Source organism: Eumetopias jubatus, unplaced genomic scaffold, assembly GCF_037043125.1.
Source record: "Eumetopias jubatus isolate StellerSeaLion01/CBP00866 unplaced genomic scaffold, mEumJub1_p1.0 scaffold_5, whole genome shotgun sequence".
Taxonomy (NCBI): Eukaryota; Metazoa; Chordata; class Mammalia; order Carnivora; family Otariidae; genus Eumetopias; species Eumetopias jubatus.
Window position 1 is genome coordinate 60,346,218 of NW_028274811.1, and position 27,449 is coordinate 60,373,666.

General features: G+C 42.2%; 1 protein-coding gene across 2 annotated transcripts in view; it reads left to right on the forward strand.

Annotated features, from left to right (window-relative positions):
- The window catches only part of CMYA5 (cardiomyopathy associated 5), an 87,697-nt gene extending 62,869 nt beyond the window's left edge, over nt 1-24,828 (forward strand). For both annotated transcript variants that reach the window (XM_028114509.2, XM_088023651.1), the window contains exons 8-13: nt 1,517-1,663; nt 2,704-2,851; nt 15,861-15,994; nt 17,210-17,309; nt 19,030-19,203; nt 24,044-24,828. In XM_028114509.2, coding sequence (XP_027970310.1) covers nt 1,517-1,663; nt 2,704-2,851; nt 15,861-15,994; nt 17,210-17,309; nt 19,030-19,203; nt 24,044-24,290 — 950 coding nt within the window. In that variant the 3' untranslated portion in view covers nt 24,291-24,828. The remainder of the gene's footprint in view (nt 1-1,516; nt 1,664-2,703; nt 2,852-15,860; nt 15,995-17,209; nt 17,310-19,029; nt 19,204-24,043) is intronic.
- The last annotated feature ends 2,621 nt before the right edge of the window (nt 24,829-27,449 follow it).

A 27,449-nucleotide genomic window follows, 5' to 3' on the forward strand; every position in this document is an offset into this window, starting at 1 on the left:
GTCACAACACAAGGTGAGTGTTATTATCCCCATGTGCAAATAAGGAAACTGATGGGAGGTTAAGTAATTTGCCCGTGGCCACACAACTTATACATCATGGGGGTAGGATTCAAGCACAAACCTTTGAGACTCCAAAGCTTATGTTTTGGTTTGCTTGTTTCTGTTTGTTTTGTTATAGCATGCTTCTTCCTCCTCAATATCTAGCTGTAGAGGTCATGGAACTGTGTGGCTCTCCATGACTCCTCTTAACAGCAATTTATCGCTGGAGTGTTTTCTTTGAAGCGCTTCAGCTCCTCCCCACCCCCAGCCCCTAAACACTTAACGTGTCCTGTGTCTCATTCATTCGACACCTTGAAATCCACTGATGCCAGTTAGCTAATCCAGTGATCTATACTGGGATACCGTGCTATGTGTGGGGTCTCCCCCAACATACATTGTGTGCATTGTTGAAAGGAGTGCTGGGGCAGCAGGACTCAGCCGAAGAGCATGATTCCACTGAAGACTGCAGCCACAGTTTCTACGATGTGGGGGAAATGTTTTTCAGTGTGTAACTCCTTATGAGATTCTTTAAACCAAACTTTCCATCCAGAAAGTATAGCTCAGTGGGTTGGAAAGATGCAATTAAAGAAACTGAGTTGAAGAGCTCCTAAATTTCCTTTAAAAGTAAATGATCTGGGCTTCTTAACTGGAGGAGTTTTGAAGATGTGTCTTTCAAGAGAAATAATGGAGGAGAACTAAAATGATCACGGGCTAATTTAAAAAAGAAAATAATTCTTTGTAAAGGAAGAAAAATTTCAGTAAGAATAATCAGATTGGCCCAAAGGGACACATGTTCATAAGGGTATCGAGTAAGAATGCCACTAAAAAATTGAAAGTAAAATAACATAAGAAATTTTAGGAAATGTCTTGTTTGAACAAGTTACTTTTTAGAATAGTTTATGACTTATCAAAGTAATTTAAGTATTTCTATAAATTGTGGAACTCTCTAGTTGAAAGGATTCTGGAATTCATGAGAAGGAACCAGGATTTGAAGCTTTGAAAATCATGCTGAGTACTAAAATGGTTTACTAATTTGGAAAGGTACTTTATAACATCATAAATTTAGAAAAAATGGGGTTGTCCATATTTATTACATACTCTCCTGAAATATTAGCATTGCTTCTTACGAATTTTTTGAGACTGTACTACAGAGATTTAAGCTAACATAAACTATGCGATTTTAGTGTTTGCTATTGAAGTTAAGTTATTTTAATTGTGGCAGATGAAGCCCAGAATGTTACTAATATGCTATTATTTTCTGGTAAGCATTCACAGTAATAATGCATCACTCTAGATATCTCTTTTTACCATGCTGTTGCTCTTATGGATTCTAAAGTGAGAGCTATCACAAAATGATATCTGTCAGTTTATCAGTTTGAATTTTCCACTGAAAATAGTAGAGCAATTCTTCCAATAGCTATAATTTTCAATTAACTTTGGAAGACACCCTAGAGTTTATAATTGTGTTTTATGCTAGACTTGGTAGAAGAATACAGATTGACAGTGAAAGAAAGCTACTGCATTTTTGAAGATTTGGAACCTGACCGATGCTATCAAGTGTGGGTAATGGCCGTGAACTTCACTGGATGTAGCCTGCCCAGCGAAAGGGCAATTTTTAGAACAGGTAAAGAGATGTTAAGGGGATGTTGGGAGGCAATATTCAATTCTTCACACACTACTAAGATCAACTAATAAGCATTTATTAAGCACCTATTGTACGCTGGGTGTTGTACAGTGCTGAGTATTTAGTGACGAATAAAGCTAGGTTCCTGTTCTCAAGAAACTTGCAGTCAAGTGGGAGAGATGAAAAACAAAAGATCATAAACTGTGGTAAGGGCCATGATCTAGTTATTTACAAGTTATTATGAGAACACTCCACAGGGATACCCGAGAGAGCCAGGGGCAGGGGCAGGATCTGGAATGGCTTCTTAGAATTGATGCCTGAATGGAATCCTTTAAAGGATCAGTTAAAGGAGTGTATTCCATTTGGAAAAAAACATATGAGCAGAGACATCAAGGTAAGAAACAGTATGGAGTGTGCAGGGCACTACAAGAAATTTGTTACTACTTCTTTGACTTAAAAACAAGGAGAGGAAAGACATGAAGTAAGAAAGGCTAGTGTTTGGGGGCCATGTTTGCCAAGGTAAGAAGCTTCATCGTATGGATGCTGGGAGCCCCAAAAGAGTTTTCAGCAATGATATTCAACTGGGAATGCATTCCCACTGTGGAGCCTTTCCACAGGGAGCTGAAGTAGGTGCGGCATAAGCCAAGTTTGCATTGCCTTGAAGATCATTGTAACTACCTCAGAGGAAGAAATGACTCACCCCCACCATTTTATCCTTTCTTCTTGCCTTCTGAAACAAGTATTTATTAAGTACCTACTGAAGGCAAGATCATGGCTAACTTCTTTGTGAAAGGAGGTAGACAAGAATCTTCCTTTTTATTTGCTTGTATATGTATAAAGAAACTGGCGGGATTTCTAGGAAGCTAATATTAGAGGCTCTCTGGGGATGGGTGGGATCCTTGGTTGGGCTTTCAACCAAGAATGTATTTTTTAATCAAAAATTAAAATAAAGTCATGTCCAAGCACATTTCTCAGGGTACCAGGGAAGCAGGGCTGATGTTGATATTATGTTCTATAATTGATTTAGTTCTCTCTTGCAGCCCCCTCCAGCCCTGTAATCTGTGCCGAGGACTGTACGGTGTGTTGGAACATGGCCACCATCCGATGGCGGCCTGCCAACCCAGAGGCTACTGAGACCTATACTCTGGAGTACTGTAGACAGCACTCTCCAGAGGCCGAGGGCCTCAGGTAAGGAGCCTCTCCTTGGGAGACCTCACCTCTCCACGGGGAGAGCCCAGGGTGCCTGGAACTCAGCTGAAGGTCCTAACCTAACTCGGAGCTTCTGCTCACAGAGGGAGAAGAGCTTCCTAAAATCTTGCTGAGCTAATGAAGCTGTTGACTTGATTTGCAACTCCATCACTATTCATCAATGAACTCCAAGTTTGTAATAAAACACATGCTACAATGCAGAATAATGACTCCCTTGTAAGAAAAATGTATGCAAATTTTAATAAGATGGAACATTCTTTGAGGTATATTTAACTTGAGTCCTTAGACAGGATTTATGCATATTTCAAGCACTTTTTAGTAGTTATATCAGAATAGATACACCTAACTCCAGAAACTAATAGTGAGCTTGTATATAAAGTAAATCTGGGTCTCCTGGATGTACTGGTAATACAAAGGAACTAATTATATATATATTATTACAGAGACATACCTGCCTTTCTAAGAGCATGAAGGATCTAAAGAGATTTTGCAGGAAAAAAAGAAATGGGAAGCTCTTTCACTAAACTTATAAAGCTTTAAATTTATCAATAAAGGGCTGTACATCCTGGGGGCATTTGGTAAATGATTTATTTACTGAGGGGGTGATTTCTTAGCCTCCAATCCATGGCAACAGAGCAACTTTACATTTCATGATGCATATTCAGATCATTATTATTAATGCTCATATTTTAATAGAGACATTTGTAGTTTTTTTTTAAATGAAGTTTACTGAGATAAACTATTTTGGTAGGATATAAAACTTAGAAATAATGGTGTGAAATTACACAGCTTTTTAATAAAGTGTATTATTTAAGCTCTTGATTACATGATCAATCAACAACTATTTATTTAGTTATGTGAGGTTTCATTCGACTGAGCAATAATTATAGTTTCTTTCAAGTATGTGAAGACAGGCTTCATAAAATAATGATCAAAGGATGAATTAATGTTGAGTGTATGGGTGGGATGTAGGCATTTCAGCAAAAGTGAGAACATAGTAAATGTACAAAAAAACAACATCTCTGTTAACGTGCCAAATGCTGGGTGGCAGGCTTCAGTAATTAGCAAACAGAGGAGTGGTAAACTCTGACTAAGATGGGATGGGAGAAGAGGAGAGACAAGAAGGAGGGAAGGAGGGAGAGAGGGAGATAGTGACAGAAGAGATTATAACTGACTTTTATGGAGCATTTACTATGTGCCAGTCACTGTCCTCAATGCTTTATGCACATTGCCTCATTTAATTCTTACAGGAATTCTGAGAGAAAACAGACATTTTGAGAGGGTACTCAGCGAGCGAGTAACAATCAGGATTCAAACCCCATTTTGTCAGATTTCCAAGTCCAGGCTGCTAAGTCCTGTTTAATGTCAGTTAGGGGACTCCTGGGCCTTCCCGACAAACACCCTTGGTGTCATGGGAATCCTGTATCAGCAGTGCCCGAGTCCCTGGGAATCTCTCCCACTGTTCTCCACCAGCAGTGAGGAAAACCCAGTTCTTTCTGAGGCAAAATCAGACTGTTAAGGAGTACTCTGAAATGACTCATCCTTGTTATGGTATCGTCCCCGGCTGGCATTTGCATAAATAATATCAGCACAGTTGGATTCTTAAACCAGCAGAGCTCTAGAAAACCCGAGACCCAGTAGCCATCTCCCTAAGGGGATTGTGATGTCACCTCGTAAATTCGGCTTCAGGGAGAAGGGAAAGGGGGGGTGGATGGGCAAATGTCATTCACTGAAGGTCTTCAACATGCCAGGAGCTGGGCTACATCTCCTTCAGCCCTCTCAGCAATCCTAGGAGGGAGCTGAGGTGATGATCTCCATTAAATGAGATTCAGGAGGTTAAATAATTTGGCCAAGGTATCAAATGATGGAATGAGAATTTGGAGTTAGGATTCAAACTCAGATCTGTCTTATTCTCTCCGTTAGTCCTAAACCTTGAGTTAGTACCTAGACTGAGTTAGTACATGGACTGAGTTAGCATACTTTCAACAGCCTGACAACATGGAGTTATTATGTCTCCATAGTTTCTTTTGTCACATGAAAATCATAGGTTTAAAGAGAGAATGCAGTACCATTATTCAAAACTTCGTTGATCAGTGTTTTTCCTTTTCCTGATCACCTTGGGACCCTCAAAATAAAACAAAATGTTCATTTAGTATCAAAAATGATAAATACATTCCAAACAAATCCTTCTATCAAAGCCAAAGAAACCAGTGACAGTTCCATTTGTAAGAAAAAAAATGGCCATCCACTAATTTTATTAAGACAAAAGTTGAGCTAATTAAAACATAAGGCTTGTCATTAGTTTATTCTATTTGAGACTTTGCCAGTGGGTTCATTTTTAATTTTTCCCGTTAAAGGAGATCATCTGAGAGGCTGGATAAGCAGAAGTTCCTGGTAGTTATAGAACAATACAAGGACCTTTGTTAGTGAATGGATATAGTCCAGCAAGTTTAAAGTGAAGGGAAATTCCACATGCAGAGTCTTGTTGATAGTTTGGAGCTGGGTTGGAGATGGAGCTGTTTTCCAGTTAGGTGCTAAAAGACTCCTCAGTGCCAGGAGGTGGAATGGTATGTCCAATCCACAACCCAGGGGTGACTCTCCAGCCTCTGGAGCCCTGCCGAGTCTGACAAAAAAATTAATTTCTTGAAGCAAGCACAAATTTGTTGGCCACAAATCATTGCCCTGTTCATTTGCTAGGTCTATTGCTGATGTACCACATTAGAGCCATCCTTCATCAATATAAAAGGCTCAATGTCTTATACCCCAGGTTAGCATCAGGGGACTGGAATAATTCATCTGGAATCTCAGAGGCCCAGAGCTGCAAAACTCATTTGTATCTCTTTTGGTTCTCCAATTTAAGAGTTCCAGAAGGAAGGAAAATTCTACTCTTTGGGAGTGGCCATGTGCTTTAGTCTTTCAAATATCTGGTTCTTAAAACCAACTTGAAAGCATTCCTTATGGGGTCGGATAGTTCAAAACTCTATAAAACATTATTAACTATTTAACTATCATCTGTGTTGCTCTATCTCTAACATAACAACTGCACACAGCTAGGCAGATAGTAGAATTGATAAACAAGGAAACTTAAAACTTTATCACCTCTAGTCAACAAATGCAAATAATCCCTCCTGTTCCATCCTATTAGAACCACATTTTTCACTTTGATTTTTTGCACAGCAGTGCATAATTAGAGTTATTCTGTGTCCTGGAAAGAACAGCAAGCCAAGAGTTGTCTGATCCCACTCAGTTGTTGGCTCTATGAAGGAATCATTATGAAAATTTGCAGCCTCAGTGTCTGGGACAGTATCTGGCATATTGTAGCTACTCAGTAAATATGTGTTACCTGAATGGGTTAATATCAACTAGCACCGAACACATAATACTGATACCAATAAGAGAAGTTAGGCTGGATTTCAGGATAATCTCTTATTCAAAATTGGAACAAAATAACCATGCTAACAAAGTAGGGAAGAATGGTGAATGAGTTAATTTTAGTGCTTGGATGCTTGCGTAGGAGATAGGACCAGCCTGGTCTGTGGGCTGGAAACTGGTTAATGGATCACTCATAGAGAACAGCACCGATAATCTTGTTTAGCCATTGGTTGCATAACCCTTTTATTGGTTCTGGGGTCTATCCAAAAACCTTATGCTAAACCAGATCCAAAAATTGATCCAGAGGTCACTGCTGGGGAGTAAGGGGTGATCAAAGATTACTTCTTTTTGATGTGGCTAGGCTGGCTGGGTGAGGATGGGGACCTTATCTGTGTAGATATTCAATAAAGGTCTGTTTAATGAATGAATGAGGGGGCAAATGAGGGGAGTAGCCAAACTCCTTTTGGCTTTGCCACTCTCACATCGTCTAACTGGCTGGAATCTCTGGTCTAACTGGTAGAGGAGAGCTGAGGGCTAAATGAGTTCATATCTCTTTCTCACCCTCAAACCCTGAAAAGGCAGACAGTCTTAAAGGCTCCGGTCTGGAGTAGGAAGAGAAGTTGAAAGGAAATTAAAAGAATGAAGAAAAGAATGAATAATAGGAACACACACACACACACACACACACACACACACACACACACACACACACACTCAGGGCATTGATTACCCTTTAGATTGGGGAATCTGATTTTGGTTGCTAGAACAGAAACACAGTCATCTTCAGACCTGCATTCATTCTCCCAGTATGATGGCCTCTCAATATTCCGATTTAAGATCAAAGGTGCTAGTTGAACTCTTATGGTGAGTGTTTGAATGGAATGAGCCTACTGAGTCCCCAAGTTCCATGACGTGGTATCTGAAATAACCAAGCAATTGCCTCCATTCCATAATCCTTACAGAAAGCACATTTGCATATTTTTGTGTGTGGGCACCATGGCTGGGTCCCAGCAGTCGGCCCCTGTTGGGATTGGGGGTGGGCGGGAGTGACAATCCCCGGCTTGTGTGTGGGGGCTGAGGGAGCTCCTACTCACCCTTTCCTGTTTTTCTTTGAATGCTCTCCTCAGGTTGGGTGGGCTCAAAACACTTTCAAAAATTTTCCACCGCTCGGCTGTTTCCTCAGCTGTTCTGTCTCTCCTGTGTGGAGAGAAGTCAGCAGAACTGTGGGTGGAGGAGGGAAAACTGAGAGAAATATAGTACAGGGATTAGCTGTGTGGGCTGTGTGCAGAGAGAAGCTGTGTACTGAATGACAAATCTGTGAGACTCAATACACCACAAAAGTAGTCGGTAGTGAACTTCCTGCTCCCCTCCCTGGCTGAGGCTGTAGGGGTGTGGAGACCTTCTCTGGGTCCCCTTCCCCAGAAGCATCCCAAGGAGCTGGGCTCTGGTTGCTGGGCCCGTAAGATCACATTCTTCCTGCTTCCAGCTTTCAGGGCCACATGTGGTGGGGCAGGGAAAGAAATGTCTGTCACAGTTGGGTTTTCCAGCTGGAGACACCTGCAGCTCTGTCTGCATATTAAGGACAAATAAGGGCGAGTTTTCTAAAGAACTTAGTACCTGAGCAGGAGATGAAGAATCCCAGCATTTCTTTCTTTTTAAAAAAACTTTGTACTAAGTTTTCAGCTGGATAGGTTGACCAATGGTCAATGGCAAATGATTTGACCTTCCCAACCTGTAGACAGAAGAGACAGTTCCTGCCCCTTGCTTGCTTTTCGGGGTGACAGGAGGATCGCTGGCATGAATGGGCCAAAATTCATGAGTATTCAAGAGCTAATAACCAATCTTTTTATGTTTTCCTGTTTTCCAGTTTTCCTGACCCAGGTGATATCCCTCAGCAGGGAGCCCTTGGGAGAGCGAGCTCTGGGATGATTTCCACCCCTCCCCACCCCAGTATTTTTGACATTCAGCTTTTCCTAAATGAAATCTTTCTTCCCAAAGGAATCTGATTTAACTGTGATCATTTAGGATCCTATATACCTCCTGGTTGTGTAGTAAAACTTCAGTCAATGAAAACCCAGGCTATTCCTTCACTTCTAACTTACGTTCTGTCAATTTCCAAAAGTATTCAAGTTGTTCACATTAAAAGACCCAGACATCATAGAACCACTAGAAACACTCCTGTAAGAACAAGAGCCAGATCATGCAGGGGTGAAGAGGATCGTATCAGAAAGGCCAGGTTAAGAACAGTAGCTCAATGGAACAGAAAATTTAAATCTGAACTTCCTGGTAGCTAAGGTGAAAACAGGAGAGAGGGGGGAGACAGCAAGAGGGAGAAAGAAAGAGATTACATAACTCATCTTTTTATAAAAAGGAAGCATAACATTTCACTAGGAGACAATTATATTTCTTGACATTCAGCTCTAAGATGAATTTTTCATGTAGATCTTTATATAAGGGCTATTGAACAAGATAATAGTGATTGTCTTTAAGAGCAGTTTTACAAAAGATGCAAAAACGTTCCTGATGTAATCATTTTTAAACTGGATCTGAAAGCATAAAGTTAAATCACCATTCTGGGCAGGCAGTTCTATGGGGACCTCAAGTAATTGTCCACATATGTGGCCTTGGAGTGGTAAAGGAGATTTTGGAGAATCCAGCAGAATGGATGTTACTAGGCTCCTGGGATTCTCTGCCTGAAATAGATATGGTATCATTCAGGCTCTGGAGGGGAACTACAGAGAAAACAAAAATCCAGGATCATTCTGCTGGAATCCTTTGGCTCACTTGGATTTTGTGAGAGATTTAATTACAGAAAAGCCTAAATCTCATGGTTGGCAGCATTCAACCTTGTGTTTCTATGCTATTATGAACTAATAGTGATGTTTAGTTAACACCGAATCTCGTAATATCCTCATTTATCCGAAGAAAAATAGTCCTGTTCAAAAATTTTTATTTACCAAGCTTTAAGAACAAAAATCAATATGTAAAGAATCTTCTTCTTCTTAATCCTGATTTAACCAAAATGTTTCATCTTAAAACACAAAGTTCCATGTTTGCAGGTAGTTAAGCCTTTTAAAAATGGCTTCCAACAGCAACAGTTAGTTCTTGCGTTTAGTGGGACAGTTGGATAGCCACACGTGGATTTTTCTTCTTTTTCCTATTCCTCCCCTGCCCACCTCTCCTCACCCCCCATCTTATGAGTATGTTTCCCAAACCTAACTGACCATAAAAATCACCTGGGCTGCTTGTAAAATCTTAGACTCACAGGCCCCCTTAAGAGGTTCTGATTCAGAAGGTCTAATGTGTCCACGCAGGTTTGGGAAATGCTACTTTACTGGCCCAGCAGTGTACTCTGTTCACAGTTCTCACTGAATGGTGTTGACTGACTGGCTGAATGTAGGTGCGGCCAACAGGAATGCTAGCGAGAACCCACTGTGTTTTTAACAAACAATTCATATTTAGCCATCTGTTGTGCACTGCAGTGACAGCACCATCCGTAGGCTGCTTCCAGGAGTAATGGCACTGGATTCCTCCATATTGTTTGTACACACACCGCCCCCCCTCCTCTGGGGAGAAAACATGCTTAAATCTAGGTGCTAGACACGGTGGTGCAGAGGCAGGCACTCCTCAGGGTTACCAGCCCCTCAGATGACCTGAAGCCCACGTACACTCCTTGCTTCCATCCCACACAAATTGTCGAATTATCGAATTCCTAGAGAAGCTACTTTACAAAATTCAAATTAATGTGTGCTCTGCAAACACGTTCAACCAACTCCTGAGCTTATAATACAGCTCTAAAAGTAAATTATTTAATTGATTTTGGGTAATATGTACATATGGTACAAATTCAAAGATACAAAAGGGATACAGTGGAAGTTAAGTCTCCTTTCTATTTATCTGTCACCTACTCAGTTTTTCTCCCTGGAGGCAATTACTATTACCCGATTCATATTTATCCTTCCAGGTAGTCTGTGCATATACAAACATCTATATTTTTTTTCAACAAATGGTAGCATCCTGTAGATATTCTACCACCTTGCTTTTCTTGTTTAAAAATATTTCTTGGTGAGTATCCCAAACCAATACATTTAGAACTGCCTCAGTTTTAAAAACAATTCCATTATATTCTGTTTTAAGATATAATTTGATTTATTTGACCAATTGAAAGGTACTTAAGCTGTTTCCATTTTCTTGCTATCACAAGCAATGCTTTAGAAAAAACCTTGTATATCATTTCACACGTGTACCAGGATATATGTAAGATAAAGTCCTAGAAATAGATTGGATAAAGGTATGTACATTTTGGATTTTGATAGATATTACCAAACTGTTTCCATAGAGGCTGTAGTTGTTTTGCACACAGGATAGCAGCATATAAGAGTGCTTCCTTGCCTACACAGGGTATGATAAAACTTTTGATCTTTGACACTTGATAGGTAGAAGACGGATTCTTATTATAATTTCAGTGTGCTTTACTACTATTAGGTTGAACATCATTTCATATGTTTCAGAATCATGTACTTCTTTTCTGTGAACTTCTCATTTCCTGTATCCATTTTTTTCCTGTTGGACTGTAGGTTTTTTCTTATTGATTTGTAGAAGCTCTTTGTTTTTTAAAGAACATTAGCCCTCATCTACAACATGAGTTGCAAATTGTGTTGAAAATTTTTTGCCATGCATATTTTTTCTTGATGGGTAGTTGATATACAATATTATATTAGGTTCAGGTATATAACATAGTGATTCAACATTTATATACCTTATGAAGTGATCATAATAAATCTAGCTATCATCTGTTAGCATACAAAGTTATTACATACTATTAGCTACATTCCCTATACTGTACATTGTATCCTCATAGCTTATTTATTTTATAACTAGAAGTTTGTACCTTTTCATCCCCTTCCCATATCTCACCCATGCCCCCCCAACCAACCTGACAACCGTCAGATTGTCCTCTGTATTTATGAGTCTGTTTCTGTTTTGCTTTGTTTGCTCATTTTTTTTAGATTCCATATATAAGTGAAATCATATGGAATTTGTCTTTCTCTCTTTGACTCATTTCACTTAACTTTATACCGTCTAGCTCTATCCATGTTGTCACAAATGGCAAGATCTCATTCCTTTTATGGCTGAGTACTATTCCAGTGTGAGGTATATCTGTATCTAGGGCTAGATCTGTATAGAGATATATCTCACATCTTCTGTAATCCATTGATGGACACGTAGGCTGTTTCTATGTATATCTTGGCTATTGTAAATAATGCTGCAGTGAACATGGGGGTTCAGATATCTTTTCAAGTTAGTATTTTTGTTGTTCTTTGGATAAATGAAATTTTATTTCATTTTATCAAATTATCCAATTTATTCAAATTATCCAGAAATGAAATTGATAGATTGTATGGTTGCTCTGTTTTTAATTTTTTGAGGAAACTCCATACTGTTTTCCACAGTGGCTGCACCATTTTGCATTCCCACCAAAAGTGTAAGGGGGTTCCCCTTTCTCCACATCCTCACTAACACTCGTTATTTCTTATCTTTTTGATACTAACTATTCTAACAGATGTGAGTGATAACTCACTATAGTTTTGATTGGCATCTCTCTGCTGATGAGTGATGCTGCATGTGCCATGGATATTTGCAAATGTTAATTTAGTTGAATTTATCAATCTCTTTTTAAAATAGCTTTAACTTTTGTCTATTTAAAAATCCTCTTTCTCATGTTTTTTGTAGTATCCAATGATTTAATTTTTAAAAACTAGATCTTTTATCATCTGAAATTTATTTCAGTAGAAAGTGTGAAATTAGTAATCCAACTTTATTTTTTAAGTATGGCTATCCAACTGTCCCACTAAGAAAACCCATCATTTTCCCTTCTGATTTGAAATACTTCCATTATTATACACTCAAGAGCCTATGTTTGGCTCTATTCCTGACCTTTAGAATGTGTAGTCTGTTCTGTTGATCCATCAGTTTATGCCCCAGTGCCATGCAGTTTTCATTATCATAGCTTTATGATTTAGAATTCTTGGTAGGTTAGGTTGCCCCTGCATGACTTTTTTTTTTTTTTAAGATTTTATTTATTTGAGAGAGAGAGAGAGAGAGAGAGAGAGCACAAGTGGGGAGGGGAAGAGGGAGAGGGAGAAAGAATCTGAAGCAGACTCCGCACTGAGCACAGAGCCTGAGGCGGGGCTCCATTCCACGACCGTGAGACTGTGACCTGAGCTCAAACCAAGAGTCGGATGTTTAACCAACTGAGCCACCCAGGCACCCCTATGACTTTTTTTTTTTAATTTTATTATGTTATGTTAATCACCATACATTACATCATTAGTTTTTCCCCTATGGCTTTTTTTTTTAAACTCATGTCTGTAACTCCAACTTATGGGAACGCTATTAGTATTTTCCCATTAAGCATTAGGTCCTAATGGTTTTTTTACTTCATAAAGACCCTTTTCAATTCCCATGTGAAATGATTCTTGCCCCACTGTGCATGGTTAGTTCTGTCAAACTTTTCAGTTGTGTCTTGTGAAAACTAAAGAATGAAAGGTCTCAAGCTACAAAGGCCTTCATAATATTGGGCAGACGTTGCCTTCTAGTGGCTTCCACTCATTAGCTTTCTGAAACAACAGAAGAGGGGAACGGTCTCATTTATTATTTCGGATTTCTGAGGAGACAGTGGGTCTTCTTGAAATAGTTTCTCTCTGCTTTACAGCATTGGAGTTTAACAAATGTCCTTTGTACTACCAATGGAGAGACGAGCAGGTTGAGAGTCTTTCAAAGGCCTGCTGGGCACAGAGTGCTGGGTTTGTACTCTGTGGTATGCTTATGCTCCACTGGCAATCAGCCAATTGCTGATGAGTCAGGGTTTCTAGATGCTTCTTTGCCCTTGTGTTCCTGAAAACTGCACATATACAGCCATCTCTTTCCAATGCACTGTGGCACTTGTAGGGAGAATTCCACACCTGTGACCCAAAGTCACTCCATTTGGGTCACATTTCTTACTGTCTTTTGAATTTTACTCTTGGCTTAAGCCTTCTAACATAGATCAGTCATGTTACTGATGAGGCTAACATCCCTTCTTACCTGAGCACCAACAACTTGCTGTGGTTGCATCTGTGATGTCATCACTTACCTCAATTTGGATATCCTTTGAATCTTAATCTTAATCCTACTGCAAACTATACTTTGAATAAGGTATGTGGATACAGGTGCAGTTACGACATTTTTGTTTTCGAAATTAAAAAAATTATAATCTGTGGAAGTGTGCCCCCTTCAGATTTCAAATTCCAAAATTTTTAAGGTTTTCATTTGGCTAAAAAGCAGGGAGAGCTAATATGAGGACTTTTATGATATTCAAGTGAGGTCAGACAGTGAAAAAGACATGGAAGTAAACCATTGGTTTGTGAGCTTTTTTGCTTTGTTCCTGCTGCTGGAACATAAGATGGCAACCTGTCAACAATAAAACTCTAGGACATCTCATGTTACTTTCGTTCTCAAGCCTGGTGCTTGTGTTTCAGATTCAGTGAGGGTATTGTGCACATCTGTCAAGTCTGCACGACCTGTTCACACACTGAAAGCAGGATCTGATCGCATATTCTGACTTCAATACCATATAAACCTTCATTCTTTCAGTGAGTGATAGATAAGACATAGGATTCAGTTGACCATATATATGGAAATCTTTCCTTGACACCCTTGATAAAACTGAAACGCAAACACTTACCCCTAAACCAGTATTTTTGGTATTTAACAACCTCATCGTGACAAAATGAAGCCAGCATGTTATATCCCTTCCCTGGAGCAGAAATTTCCTCACCTAGTCTTGCCACTCCCACTCCCCCGCCCCCAGACTTCAGGGTAATAGGGCCTGGACACGTGATAACTGATTGATAGACATTTATTTGTTTAATGGGTGAATGAAATAAATTCAGTTCAGGCGCTAGTATGCTTACAGAAACAATAATTTTACTGCTTGTTATAATGAATGTATATTCAAGCCATCTCTTCAGTCATCGATTTAAATAAGATAAGCAATACATCCACCCTGGAATAATATTCTAGATATCAGTTGGGAATTACATTCTCAATCAAAGGACATGGTTTTTCATTAACGAACTGAAGCATAATTAGTTGTCACTGAACATGTGGCTCAATGATTCTGGCGCGGCTAAAGATAGTACTTGCGGAGGACCTGGTCCGGTGGTAGGTTCTGAAATAACAGCTACTAATGTTCGAGGAGTTTCCAGCCGCCTCTTTCACTCAGGATGCTAAATAGCGCATGCGCAAACAGGCGACGTCTGCTCCCCACCCCCACCCCCTTCTTTCCGAGGAATACGCTGGGTGTTTTTTCACTTTTAGGCATGGTGGGGGCGGGCACTGTGACCTTTCTGCTTTTAAAAACCTTTCAATTAGTTTGTTTTCTCAATCAATGATGCTTTTTTCCTTTTTCTTATTCTCCATAGTGTTCTCTAAGGCAGTGGACTGAGAAGTGCAATAGTCAACAGAAGTAAAAATGACCTGCAGAAAATCTTTGATTCTGACACGTTTGTAGTACATTGTTAGTAACAAACGCAAAGAAAAACGAAGACAAATAAGCAAATAAACAGATTTAAAAAACCCCTAACCTTGTGAGAATGGACAGGAAGGGTGTCGTACTGTTGTTCTCACCATTATCCCACGCATAGCTCCCGGGAACAGGGCCCAGGCACAAGCACTCGGATTAGGAATTCTTTCATTAGGAAGGAGCCTGCCTCCTAACTCTGCCCAAAGCCTCTCCAAATGGAGGCGGAAAAAATGAGCAGTTGAGTAATTTATCTGTATAAATGCTCTAGGCCATGATATCAAGCAGATTAAAGAGAATAGAAAAGAGGCACATGACTACTTCAGTTCCCCGGCCAATTCAGAGAGCTCCATCTTCAAATCCAGCAAGTCTCACTGTGTTTAAATGGTTTGGCTGTGGCAAGCCGCTGCCAATTAAACACTACTACCAGTACTTTTATTTTAATATACATGGGAGATTAAGAAATAGCAACTTTGGAAATTTTATTTGGCAATTAGGACTCTGTTTTCTTGCTGGGATTAAGCTTGCCTTAAAAGGTACAGTCTTCTCTAGGGATCTTCTGTTTCTGTAACTTTAGTGGCTTTTGTTTGATGGCCGTGTCCAAAATCATCACTCACCTTAAGTTTTCTGCTCTTCCTGATCTTCTAATTAGATAATTAGCATCCTTTGTATTATTGATGGCTTAACATCATCTTAATCCAGAAGTGCCCTCGTAGGCAAAAGTTGATAAAGAAAATAATATATTCTTAGAGACTCACTAACCACAAAATTAGTCTGTTTTCTGAATTTAAAAAAAGGTTTGGTTTATTTCAAAGAGCATTCTGGAAGGCATATATTTGACAAAGTTGACAAAGGTAGAAGTGATTTGACAAAGTAGTCTTAGTGGACCATGACCATTTTGTAGAATCTGGCTTGCTAACTCAGTGGTTGCCAAAAGGGAAAAATTAGTTATTTGTTGTTAATAAAAGATGTTCATTCATGACAGGATTGAAATATGATGAGTTATTTTAGCATGTAACCTTATATTTAAAATTATTTCTCTTTTGTATTTAGATCATTCTCTGGAATTAAAGGACTCCAGCTGAAAGTTAACCTCCAACCCAATGACAATTACTTTTTCTACGTGAGAGCCATCAATGCCTTTGGGGCAAGCGAGCAGAGTGAAGCGGCTCTCATTTCCACCAGAGGTACTTTCTCCTTCACACGCACAACTACTTCCAAGCCTTTACATTCCTTGCCTTCTACCACCTAGAGAAGACACTCCAGAAGGCCACTTCTTAAAGCCTCAACCTCTTGGCAGTGCTAGGTTTTTGACATGAGGATCCAAGATGGGTCAAAGACCAAGATGTTTCTTTTTCTGGTTTAAGAGGTTCTCAACCTTGGCTACCCATTAGCAATTAGTCAGGGTACTTAAAAAATACTGATGCCCAGCCCCCTCTCCTGGAGACCCTGATCTAATTGATCTGGAGATGGTTTTTGACATGTGTTTTTAATCTCCCCAGATGATTCTTGTTTGGCTCACAATGAGCTATAATTAATGGGTATGTTTTGAGTGTATGTTGGGGACAGTGGGATGGAGATATTCTTCTTTTATTACACTGTAAACTCCATGAACAAGCTTCCAGTATTATTCTTCTGTTTATTTTTGGTGCTTAGCACATGGTTTGTGCCAATTAATGTTTGTTGAATAAATGAATGAATAACTTAAGGAAGCGATAAAGCTGTTCAGTGACATTTTGGAGAAAATTGCCAAATGATGCCAATAAAAAAAGTGCTTGGCTGTTCTCAATTATTGTGAAAAGAAGTGAGAAATGGCAAGGCAATCATTTTTTTATCTTATCCTAGACCCAAAGATGGCAGAAGATTGAGGGTGGTACATTAAGTGATTTGCTTAACCAGCCAAAACTTGTGCACAGGCCTTGTTTGTGATGTGGTCAGGGCCAGCCTGATGTTTATGAGAGAAGACATGAGAGCTGCCTGCCCAGAAATATCCCCCCCCGGTCCCAATATGGTGCCCGCACCTTCCACTGTTAGAACCACTCCTTTAGCTTACACCAGATTCAGGTTCGGTAGGTCTGGGATGGGGCTGGAGATGCTGCATTTCTAGGCTCGTTTCCGGGTGATGTAGATGCTGCTGGTCCAAGGAGCATACTTCGCATAGCAGAGGGAGGGAGCTCTTGTACAGGAGGTGACCTGCAGCCCCGGCTCGAGGTAAGCAGCCACTGACACTCACGCACACCTTAGCGTGGATGAGATTTGCAGCCTGCGGATCCGAAAACACTTGAGAGGGACAGTTTGATGTCAGGGGAGAGGAAGAGTAAGGTCTGAAATGTGGTGCTTGACCCAGGGACAGCACTTACCATTGTGGTAATGTTATAATCCTATTTTCTTCACTGCGACAGGAACCCGATTTCTTCTGTTGAGAGAAACGGCTCATCCTGCTCTGCAGATTTCGTCAAATGGGACAGTGATCAGCTTCACTGAGAGGAGACGGTTGACAGAGTAAGTAGGGGGAGGCCCCTTGTGCCTCAGCAGTAGAGTTTTCTGACATGTGTCCTTCTGGTGTGGCCTCCCCTGAGCATATCCTTGGTTTAGTGGACATGCCTGGGAGTATGGCATCGAATATCAACATGAGCACACCCATTCGGTTCTGTTGCGGTTCAGCACGAGGGAAAAAGTGACAGTAGTTCCTAAGTTGGAGCAGTGTCAATATTTGTATTGCAAACACAGGCACAGATGGTTGTGTTTAAAACATCGGCTGTTTTCAGGTGCCATCTCTAGTTTAATGAAAAAGGAGTCCAGGCTAATTCTTCTTTTATTTTCAATAGCAAACCAGGTTTTGTGTCCAACCACTTGAGAAGAAACAGAGGAGAATGACATTCTGTTGAGTTTCTAGTTCTGGCCACATGTAGGACTTTCAGATTTTCAGACTTTCTTGTCCCTCCCCACCCGGTAGCTCCCACAGAAAAGAGCATTAAAGAGCTGAAAGCTGAGGGCACCGTGGGGAGACGGCTCTGCAATTTGCCAGCTATCTTTCCTGGTCATTTTGAGCGTCAGAACAGTCATGTGGGAGGAAGTCGGTGAAAGGCTTTGGAAAAGTGTAAAAAAAGTGATTTCAAAAAATCAAAAAAGAAAAGAAATAGACTGGAAGTTGGTAAGAGTTCAGAGATAATAACCGATGATAACTGTAATGTATCTCATAGAATTGTATTTATTAGTAACCCGAAAATTAGCTCATAAATATCAGGCAGTCAGGCTGTGCTCAGGGAGTGAGGGGCTGTCAGTATCCACCTCTTTGGAAGGAGGTTATTGGGTAAAGACATGAGAAAGTGAAATACATTCCTTTGCATTAATCATTTTCTCATCTGTTAAAAAGGAGAGGGTGCTGAGTATTAACACTGCTTAAATTAAAAACGCTTCCTTGCTGTCTCAGCCGTTTCAAAGCAAAATGGAGCAATACGTGCAAACAAAGTCACCCATCCGCAGTCCAGAGTGCTTGGGTTCATTTCCCAGTGCCTGTTCTAAAGATAGCTAAGGCGAGGCAAAAGGAGACCTTTCACCAACCTCTCAGGTACCCTGCTACAATCCGAGGAGGCCAGAGTCCCCAGGACTGTTGACCACAGCTTCTGTCAAGCACACTCATCACATCTGGTCAGTTCTGTGCTCTGCTCTGGCCTCCCCGGCTGTCTTGGCGCACAAGAGCTGCCCCTCGTTTGGTCTCTGTGCCCAGTAAGGTCAGCAAACACGGGAGGGAACTCACTGTTAAAGAAGGTGTTGGAGACTCCTCCTCCTCCCCCTCTCCCTATCTTCAAGTTTTGGGGAAAAAAAACTTTGCAGGTTATGCTCTCTTGGAACCCCGCCTGCCTCTGTCCTATTTCCTCACTCTCCTTGAAAGCAGAGATGGTGCCCTTTCTTTTTCTCCCACAATTATCCTGGTTATTTCCTGGTTCTTAGCTCCCTCAAGAGATGCAGTGCACTAGACGTGCATGTTGCACATGGCAGTGGCAATACGTCAAATGCAGGCTGAGAGTTTGTGGAGTTCTGTGGTGGTCAGGTCAAAGTTGGGGGCACAATGAACAACAAATGTCTTTAGTCAAATTCCAACGGTTTCCAAGGATAAGAGTCCTGCGTAGATTGTGTGTGACCTTGTGCATGTTGGTGTTTATGAGAGAAACGCTGGTGATTCCTGTGCTAGGCTTAATTGCATCCACTTTGTCTGCAGCATCCCATCAGTGCTGGGCGAGGAGCTGCCTGCGTGTGGCCAGCATTACTGGGAAGCCACGGTCACAGACTGCCCGGCTTACCGACTTGGCGTCTGTTCCCGCTCGGCGGTGCAGGCTGGTGCCCTGGGACAAGGGGAGACTTCGTGGTACATGCACTGTTCTGGGCCGCAGAGGTACGTTGGAGCCCTGCCCTCCCTTCTTGGTCAAAGGGTCATGAGTTGCTGTGTAGGTAGAGGTCTCTGAGGCACCTAACAGATAGAATGCCACTTCCCTGCCCAGGTCTGAGCCAATAAAGAGAGAAGACAAAAGCGTCAACTATAGGAAGACCAAACTATTACCCCGATTACTGAGGAAGCCAGTTTTAGTGAGTGTGGTTCATATCTGAGGGAAAAGAGGTTTCTTTTCTTTCTTTCTTTTTTTTTTTTAAGATTTATTTCTTTATTTGAGAGAGTGAGCATGTGCATGCATGCACGCCCTCAAGCTGTGGCAGAGGGAGAGGGAGAGAGAGAATCCCGAGCAGACACCATACTGAGTGTGGAACCTGATGCAGGGCTCGATCCCATGACCCTGAGATATGACCGGAGCCCAAACCAGGAGTCAGAAGTTCAATCGACTGAGCCACCCAGGCACCTTGGGAAAGGAGGTTTCTTATATTGAACCCTAGTAACAGACTTGTGCCCACCCAGACCCTAGGCTAGGCCAGCTTCGGCACCCTGCAGGGCAGAGTTGGTCCCTGGAGAACAAAGAAGGATAGGTGCTTCAGCTGGAAGCTCATACTCCAGAGACAGGGAAAAGGAAGGAACCTCCAGGCCACGCATGGCCAAGTTTTCCTTCTAAACTCACCTTGGGATGGGGAGGGGACAAGGGTAATACTAAAGAGCTCCCTCCACAGAGGAGTCAACAGGAGTGAGAAAGCAAGTGGGTCCCCAATACCTTCCCCTCATTGGTTTATATCAGGAAATGGTAAAATATAGCCCACAGACCAAATATGACCACTGCTTGTTTTGTAAAATTGTATTAATAGTTTTACTGGAATGCAGTCATCTCGTTTGTTTACGTATTTTCTGTGGCTGCTTTTGCATTACCCCCAAAGCCTAAAATATTTACTATCTGCCCCTTTACAGAAAAAGGTTGCTAACTGTTTAGTTGGTTAATGTGAAGAAACCATAACCTATGTTAGTCTCAGAGGGCTAAGGCAAGCATGGGATGATCTGAATATGCTCACAGGGTGGGCTTTCTTAGAAACCTGACTTGAGTCCTGGCCCCATCCTTGACTAGCCTCCTACGGGCTATTCACTGGAAGCTCAGTGAACCCTTAGAGCATGCCCGAAAGGCCTCATCTATCTTGCCGGGGACAGTGACACCTGGCTGCTACATTTTTGGGTTGTGAGGATCACATAAAGACAGGTACAGGGAAGAGTCTTGAAATTGTAAAGTATCATAAAATGTGAGGCATTATTCAAATGTAATGCTTTAAAAAGGAAGACTTCGATGCTCACAAGTTCCCAGAAAAGGGCCCACAGATTGGGATTTTGCATATCTCTGGCTGTACATTTCTCCCTGCATCCTACTTGACACAGTTTGATTTTCTGACATGGTTCATAAGGACACTATCTCCCAGAGCTATTTAAAGTCACATTTCATCAAGTCAGAGCAATTATGATAATTGATGTTCATTGCTGCGCAATGCTTAAGGACCTAGCCCCTACCCAGAGTCGAAAATCTCTCAACCCCAGAATTTATAATGAATAGATTTAGAACTAGAACTAGATACAGATTTCATAAAAATTTCCCTAGACACTTGAACCTTTAAAACCCCCAAACCAAAGACTAGCCTCCCGTAACAAATTCCTGGACTCTAGAAAACAGAATTATATCTTGTCAACAGGTTCAACAAGCTTGGTCTTTCAGGCCCAGACTAGGCCCCGTGGATCCGGGGAGGAAGAGTGTGCCTATCGGTGAGCTCCCAGCACAGAGACGTCAGGCCTCAAGTGCCTTCACTTCATGTTTCAAATAGAGCACCCCTGACGTTAGGCACTGTGGTGCTCACAGGCCTGTGGCAGACTGTGGCAGACCCCCCCTCTGTGTTTCACTTTTCTGGCTTCATGATTTTAAACCAAACTGTATTACTCTTGACTCTATTTGCGTAGAATCCAAGCTTTAAGATGTCACAATTGGAAAGGAGAAATGGAGAGTCTTAGACACAGAATCGATTGGACTTCTTCCCGTCCACTCCTAAACTTTCTCCCCCTGTTCAGAGCCTCCTCACCTCCTCTACCAGGTCCGCCCCAGCCACCATGCCTGTACCCTTCAGGGGAGGTCTGCATCCACCCCACACTATCCTGTGTGGCACAACTGGCACATTTTTCTAGAACATCATTTTCATCACGTCCCTTGCCTTTTTGCTCAAAAATCTGCAAACATCAACAATGACGTCAACATTCAGGTGGGACCACGGTAAAGAGAGGAACCCAGGACTAATGTGACGAGGAAGAGGGATGAGGAGCTCTGGGTGGAGTAGCCGCCAGAGCCAAAAGGGGTCTGGACTCAGTCTGGGCCAGTAGTGAGATTCACGGGGGTGGGCCCACGTGGGCCTGGGGACTCTAGGACAGCAGTTCCAGGGTCACACAGGTGTCTAGAGTCAGGCTTCTGAATGATCTTTGAAAAGACACCAGCAGTCCCAGGAAGGGGCAGGCAAAAGCTGGGCAGGGAGTCTGGCCCCAGGCAGACAGGCTTGGTTTCAGGCCAGAGTGCAGGTTGGAGAAGGAACTAATGTGCTGGGTAGGAAATGGAGGCAGACGTAGGGCAGGGCAAATTCCAGGCCCTGCAGACCTGGTGGAGCCGAGGCTTCGAGGAATGTCTCTCCCTCCTCGGCCTGCATGGTGGGGATGGGCTCAGGGACTGATTGGGGCTGGGCCTGTGAGCACCAGGGGCCTTCTAAGCAGGGCTGGGGAAACGGCTCATTTGGGCATTCCGAACCCTCCAGACCAGTGCTGTGCAATCAGATGTTCCGTGAAGATAGAAAACTGGTGTCACAGGAGCACCTGGGTGGCTCAGTCAGTTAAGCGGCTGCCTTCGGCTCAGGTCATGATCCCCAGGGCCCTGGGATCGAGCCCCGCATCGGGCTCCCTGCTCAGTGGGAAGTCTGCTTCTCCTTCTGCCGTCGCTGCTCCCCTTGCTTGTACTCTCTCGCTTGCATTCTCTGTCTCTCAAATAAATGAATAAAATCTTAAAAAAAAAAAAAAGAAAAGAAAAATGGTGTCACAGATGGCTATTGAACACTTGAAATGTGGCTAGGAGGATGGAAGAACTGGACACCGAAGTTAATTTAATTTTAATTAATTTGAATGTCAGTGGCCACATGTGGCTAGTTGGCAATTGTGATGGACAGGGCAGGTCTAGATCCTGGCCCCTGACTTACCTATTCATGTCATGTCCGCCATGTCCTCTCCGAACCTGTAGGGCAGATGGTGACGTTCTCCATGACCTAAGGCCTTGCTCATTCGGCCACCTCGTCATTGCTCCCGCTGCCCCTGCTGGCTGGATCTCTCCCTCCTTCTTTCCCACCTGTCCAGTTCAGACCTCCTTTTGGCTGAGTATGAGCCCCTCTGCTCCCAAAGCCTTCCATAAGTGCCCAGCCTACACTGCTGCTCCCCGAGGCGGCCGCCTTTGTGTTCTGGGCCGTCAGACCCCTCATTAGCACGGCACTGGAAAGGGCCTTTGTCATTGTGTGAGCCGTGCTTACTTTCCCATCCCTGTGAACCTCTGCCCTGTCCCAGCACAGCTGCCAACTTGCCACTCCCTAAACATACCTGCACTCGAGCTTCTGGGCCTGAAGACTGACATCACAGGCCTTCAAGGTCCTCGGCTCTCTCGGCCACACCAGAGTCACTCACGTGCCTGTCAGAGTCTAAAGGCCCCGTCAGCCCCAGTGCTGCTGAGCTTTCACCCCTCAGACTCACCATCCTCCCAGACCTTTCCCTCATCTCCTCTCTCTCATTTCTCCCCTTCCCCGCTTTCAGGGCTCCAGCCTCTGTTTCTCAGACTGCCAGGAAAAAACGCCAAACTTATGTTACTTTTCGCACAGAGCAATTTAGCTGCTTCTGTTCCAACAATTTCCCCTTCCCAGCCCGGTCTCAAAACATTAATTCCACAACCACACAGGTCCATTAAATGTTTATGAACACTTTTCCAGTCTGTGCCCTGAGATGGAGCCTCAGCCCGAGTCCACATTTAAATGATCAACAATATTTTCCTCTCTGGTCAGGAGGGCCTGGGCTCTCCGAGGGCAAGGACAGTGCTCTGTGGTCCTTCATATCCCTGCCCCCCCGCCCCCGAAGGCCTAGCAAAGTCCTGGACTCACAGATACACTCAATGAATACTTGCTGAGTTCAATTTATTTGAATTGAAAAGAGAAATGACAGGCAGCCCCCCCTGGGCTGCAAGGCTGCAGAAAACATTGAGAAGATGAAAAGGAAAGTTGGTTCAGGGTAGGGGGAGCCTCTACGAAGAATAAACTTGGGCAAAAATAATGAAATTTTTTTCTTAAACTTCATAAAGGTCCTTATGTAAGTTACTAATGAATTTTTAAGCTGTAAAATTAATACATTTTATGGAAGGCAAGCCTGCAGTACTTTTTAAGATACATGGCAGCCTCAGAGGAGTTTTATTCAAAAGAATGACACACCATGAATGCGGTAGTTAAAACATGTGGGCAGCTGGGAAAGAATTAGAATGTTGAGAAAAATCACAAGGGAGGCATATGCTGGTTATTCTGGGACCGCCTCCTAATGTAGAAGGAGCAAAATTATTAAAAATGCTTGTCTGTTGGGATGAGCTATGCATTTTAGCATCTAGGAGGAATCTGGCTAAAGGATTTGGGACAACGTTTATGGCAGCTTATTATTGTGAAGTGAAATTAATCACTGAAAAATTGGTTATCTCCAAGTGATTTTCTTCACCGTGGCCTTTCAAGATTTCCAGTGTTCAATTTCCCATTCTACTTCATTTCAGATACACATTCTTCTACAGTGGCATAGTGAGCGACGTCCATGTGACTGAGCGTCCTGCCAGGGTGGGCATTCTGCTGGACTACAACAACCAGAGGCTTCTCTTCATTAATGCTGAAAGTGGACAGTTGCTCTTCATCATCAGGCACAGGTTCACTGAGGGCGTTCACCCTGCCTTTGCCCTGGAGAAACCTGGAGAATGTACTTTGCACCTGGGGATTGAGCCACCAGATTCTGCAAGGCACAAGTGATCATTGGCTTTCAGAGTTTGCCAGAGCAATCATTCACATTTCGGGGGTCTGTTGTTCTTTCCCTCGGGTGCTATGTATTATTCAAAACGTCTCCCACACATGCGCTCAGCACGTGAGCAAAACCACCAAGGAAACCTTGACTTTCTAGGTAGCGTGTGAGTAAAGAGGATGGGAAAACAGCCTCCGCCCTTTGCCTTCTATATGTGTGAGTGCTTCCCTAAATTGAAAGGATTTATACCTGATTTGGGAACCAAAGCAGAGAAGTGGTCTTCCACCTGTTGTATTGGCAAAAGGCATCCTCGGATGGACAGGTCTGAGCGAGGGGAAGGCTGTGCTAGTCCTACATCTCTGACAAGAATCATGGGCTTTTTCCCTACGAGAGAGGTCACCTCACTCCACTAAAGGATGATGTTTTCTAATCACTAGAGAAGGTATTTTAACTGTTTTAAGTTGACAACAAACTCTTTTGTAATAAGAAAAATCTTATTAATATGTACTGTAGAACATGAGTCTCTTTTCCCTGACATTTAAATGTAGACAAGTGCTAGGTATGAGAAATTTCCATTTTGTTAAATAAATGCTTAGAGTCTATAAAACAAAACATGTTATATGAACTTATTATATATAACTTATGAGCCTGGCATCTCTGGACGGGGGCACACTGCTGAGTAAATGACCATTTTACTGAGTGGCTTGCGCTCCGACTGATTTTCACATAAGATTTTTATATGTATCTTTTAAAAATCCAAACACTTTTATCCCATAGTTACAGTCAACTATAGGAAGCTAGGAATCTCTCTTTGCCAAAGTGAAATGGTTGGTCATTTTTAGATACTATATTGAAATCTCTCGAAATCTTCCTAAAATATGTGTGCAAAGTTGATAAATCTAGAAGGCATTTTGAGATGATTGCTCTTGTTTTCTAGAATATAAATACTTGGATCTTATTTACAGATTTTCTAGCATTATTAATTCATTTATTTCTTTTCATGAATCAAGAAATAATATCCTACTTTGGAGGTCTATTCTAACTTCTGTTGATTAACAGAAGATCCAAACCGGCTCTGTAACTGCCCCTTCAAAGCTATCACAACTCTGCTTTAAAATGAGAAGAGCTGGTGGCAAGGTAGATACTTAGTGAAATAGGGAGAACAATTTACTTTGTTGAGAATGTTATCTTCACTTTTGTCAGGTCTTAAAAGCGTTGCCCTCAGATTCAGAGTCATCAGCAACCCACGGTCATTATTACTTTTTCGGTGAGAATGTCATGTAATTAAAAACAGGAACAGTAGTAGCAACCACATGAATTTTAGAATCTCGGTTTGGGTTCCTCCGAAAGTAGACCTGGAGATAGAGATTTAGTGCTGGTTTACACAGGAAGTGATTCTGGAAAGCACACTGGAGGAAGTGGGGAAAATAAGACAGGAAGGGGGAAGAGCCAATAACGGGCATGTTTTGTGAGTGGGTTATTGCCACCGTGAACAACTGGGGCTCACTTGTACAGGGGGCACCCTGGAAACCATCCAGAACATGCCAGAGGTTGGTATTGAACCACTCTGTCCAACCCCAGGGGGCATTAAATTCCCACGCCCCTCTTTTCCAGGTTGTGTTACTTGCAAACACCTCTGGTCCTCAGAAAGTCTTCAGACAAAGGAAATGAGAAAGAAAGGCATCTGAGACAGAGTTGTCAGCGGACAGCTGCCTAATGCCCCTGGTGGTGCGTTCAAGTGAGCTGGGGGTGAGTTGGGGGTAGTTGGGACAGGGCACCAACAGCATGTGCCATCACGTTGGAAGCAGCCCCGGCATTAAGGAGAAAGTCACAATAATGGGAAGATCTAAGGTTGAATTAGAACTAAGTTAAAATTAGAACTAAGTTTGAAAGGAGCTGGATTCAGCTCTTTCTAGGTGATAACTTTGGGCAACTCAGATTTTTTAGTTGTGGCTTTTTCTTGGGATAATTGCAAACATCAGATTAAATAAGCCATGTGAAATGTCACAGCACTCTGTAGTTTATAAAACATCCAGACAAGGCACTCCAGAGATCCTCTCAGGCCAGCCCATTGAGTGGTCCTCCTATCTTGGAGTCCATGGCAAGTTCATGGTGGGAGACAGGACTCTGGGGCCAGGAGATCCACGTTTCAGCTGCCTTTATGCATCAACTGATAGATTTCCTCATTGGTTTCTAGGGAACTGTTCCTGTGGAGACAAGCAAAGTGAAGTTAATGCTTTTTCCTTACACGCTCAAGCAGTTCTTTCCTCCTGAGTCCATTTTTCCTTCTTCTTGTCCTTCCTCCTCACATAACACAAGCCCTCAGAGGGAGGAAAGGAAGTCAGCAAGTTTTGTCAAAATTGCTTCTCTGGAAATCTGTCAGTGGTGCTTATTAGTTTAACAACATGTATAGCACATACATGATCTCTCTTAATCTTCATCAGAATCTTGCACAGTAAAAATCGTTGACATTTTATAGATGAGGAAACCAGGCTCAGAGCAGTTAAATAACTGGTTCACACTCAGAGCCAGCAGGTGGCAGAGTGTGGATTTAGATGTAGCTCTGATCCTCAGCCAGGAGAATCAAATGATGTTTCATTTTTGCATCACAGGTTGGTTTTTCCATATATTTGTGATGTCGGAAAATTACACGTGTGTGTGTGTGTATACATACACACTCTCTCCCCCACCCGTGTACGTAAACATATGCGTGCGTACATTCATACATACCTATTTTCGTCCCTCCTGAACTGACTTCCTTCCCAAACGTCCATTTTGTTGTTGATGCTGTCATGGGTTTACCTTTGATTCTTTCTAAAGTACCAGTGACCTTAATTAGGACTCAAAAAAGTCAGTAACATTTCGTTTGTGAAGAAAAGACTTTAACACATGAGACCGCAGTGCTTCCTCTGAGAAGTATAGGGTCAAAATAAAGGAGTTTGTGGGGAAAAGAAGAAGAAATGAAGATTAATACTATGGTCCTTCTCTGTTTGCATACCCATCTGGCGGCCCTGGACAGATAGGTTCTCTGTCAGAGGTAGAAGTATTTTTCTATGGAAGCAAACCAGAATGTGTTCCTGCTGTTTTTCTGGAGGTGCTTGCCCAAAATGCAACAGAGCTGAAGTATCATACTTCATCACATCCACTTACAAAATTGCGTGCTTTAAGCA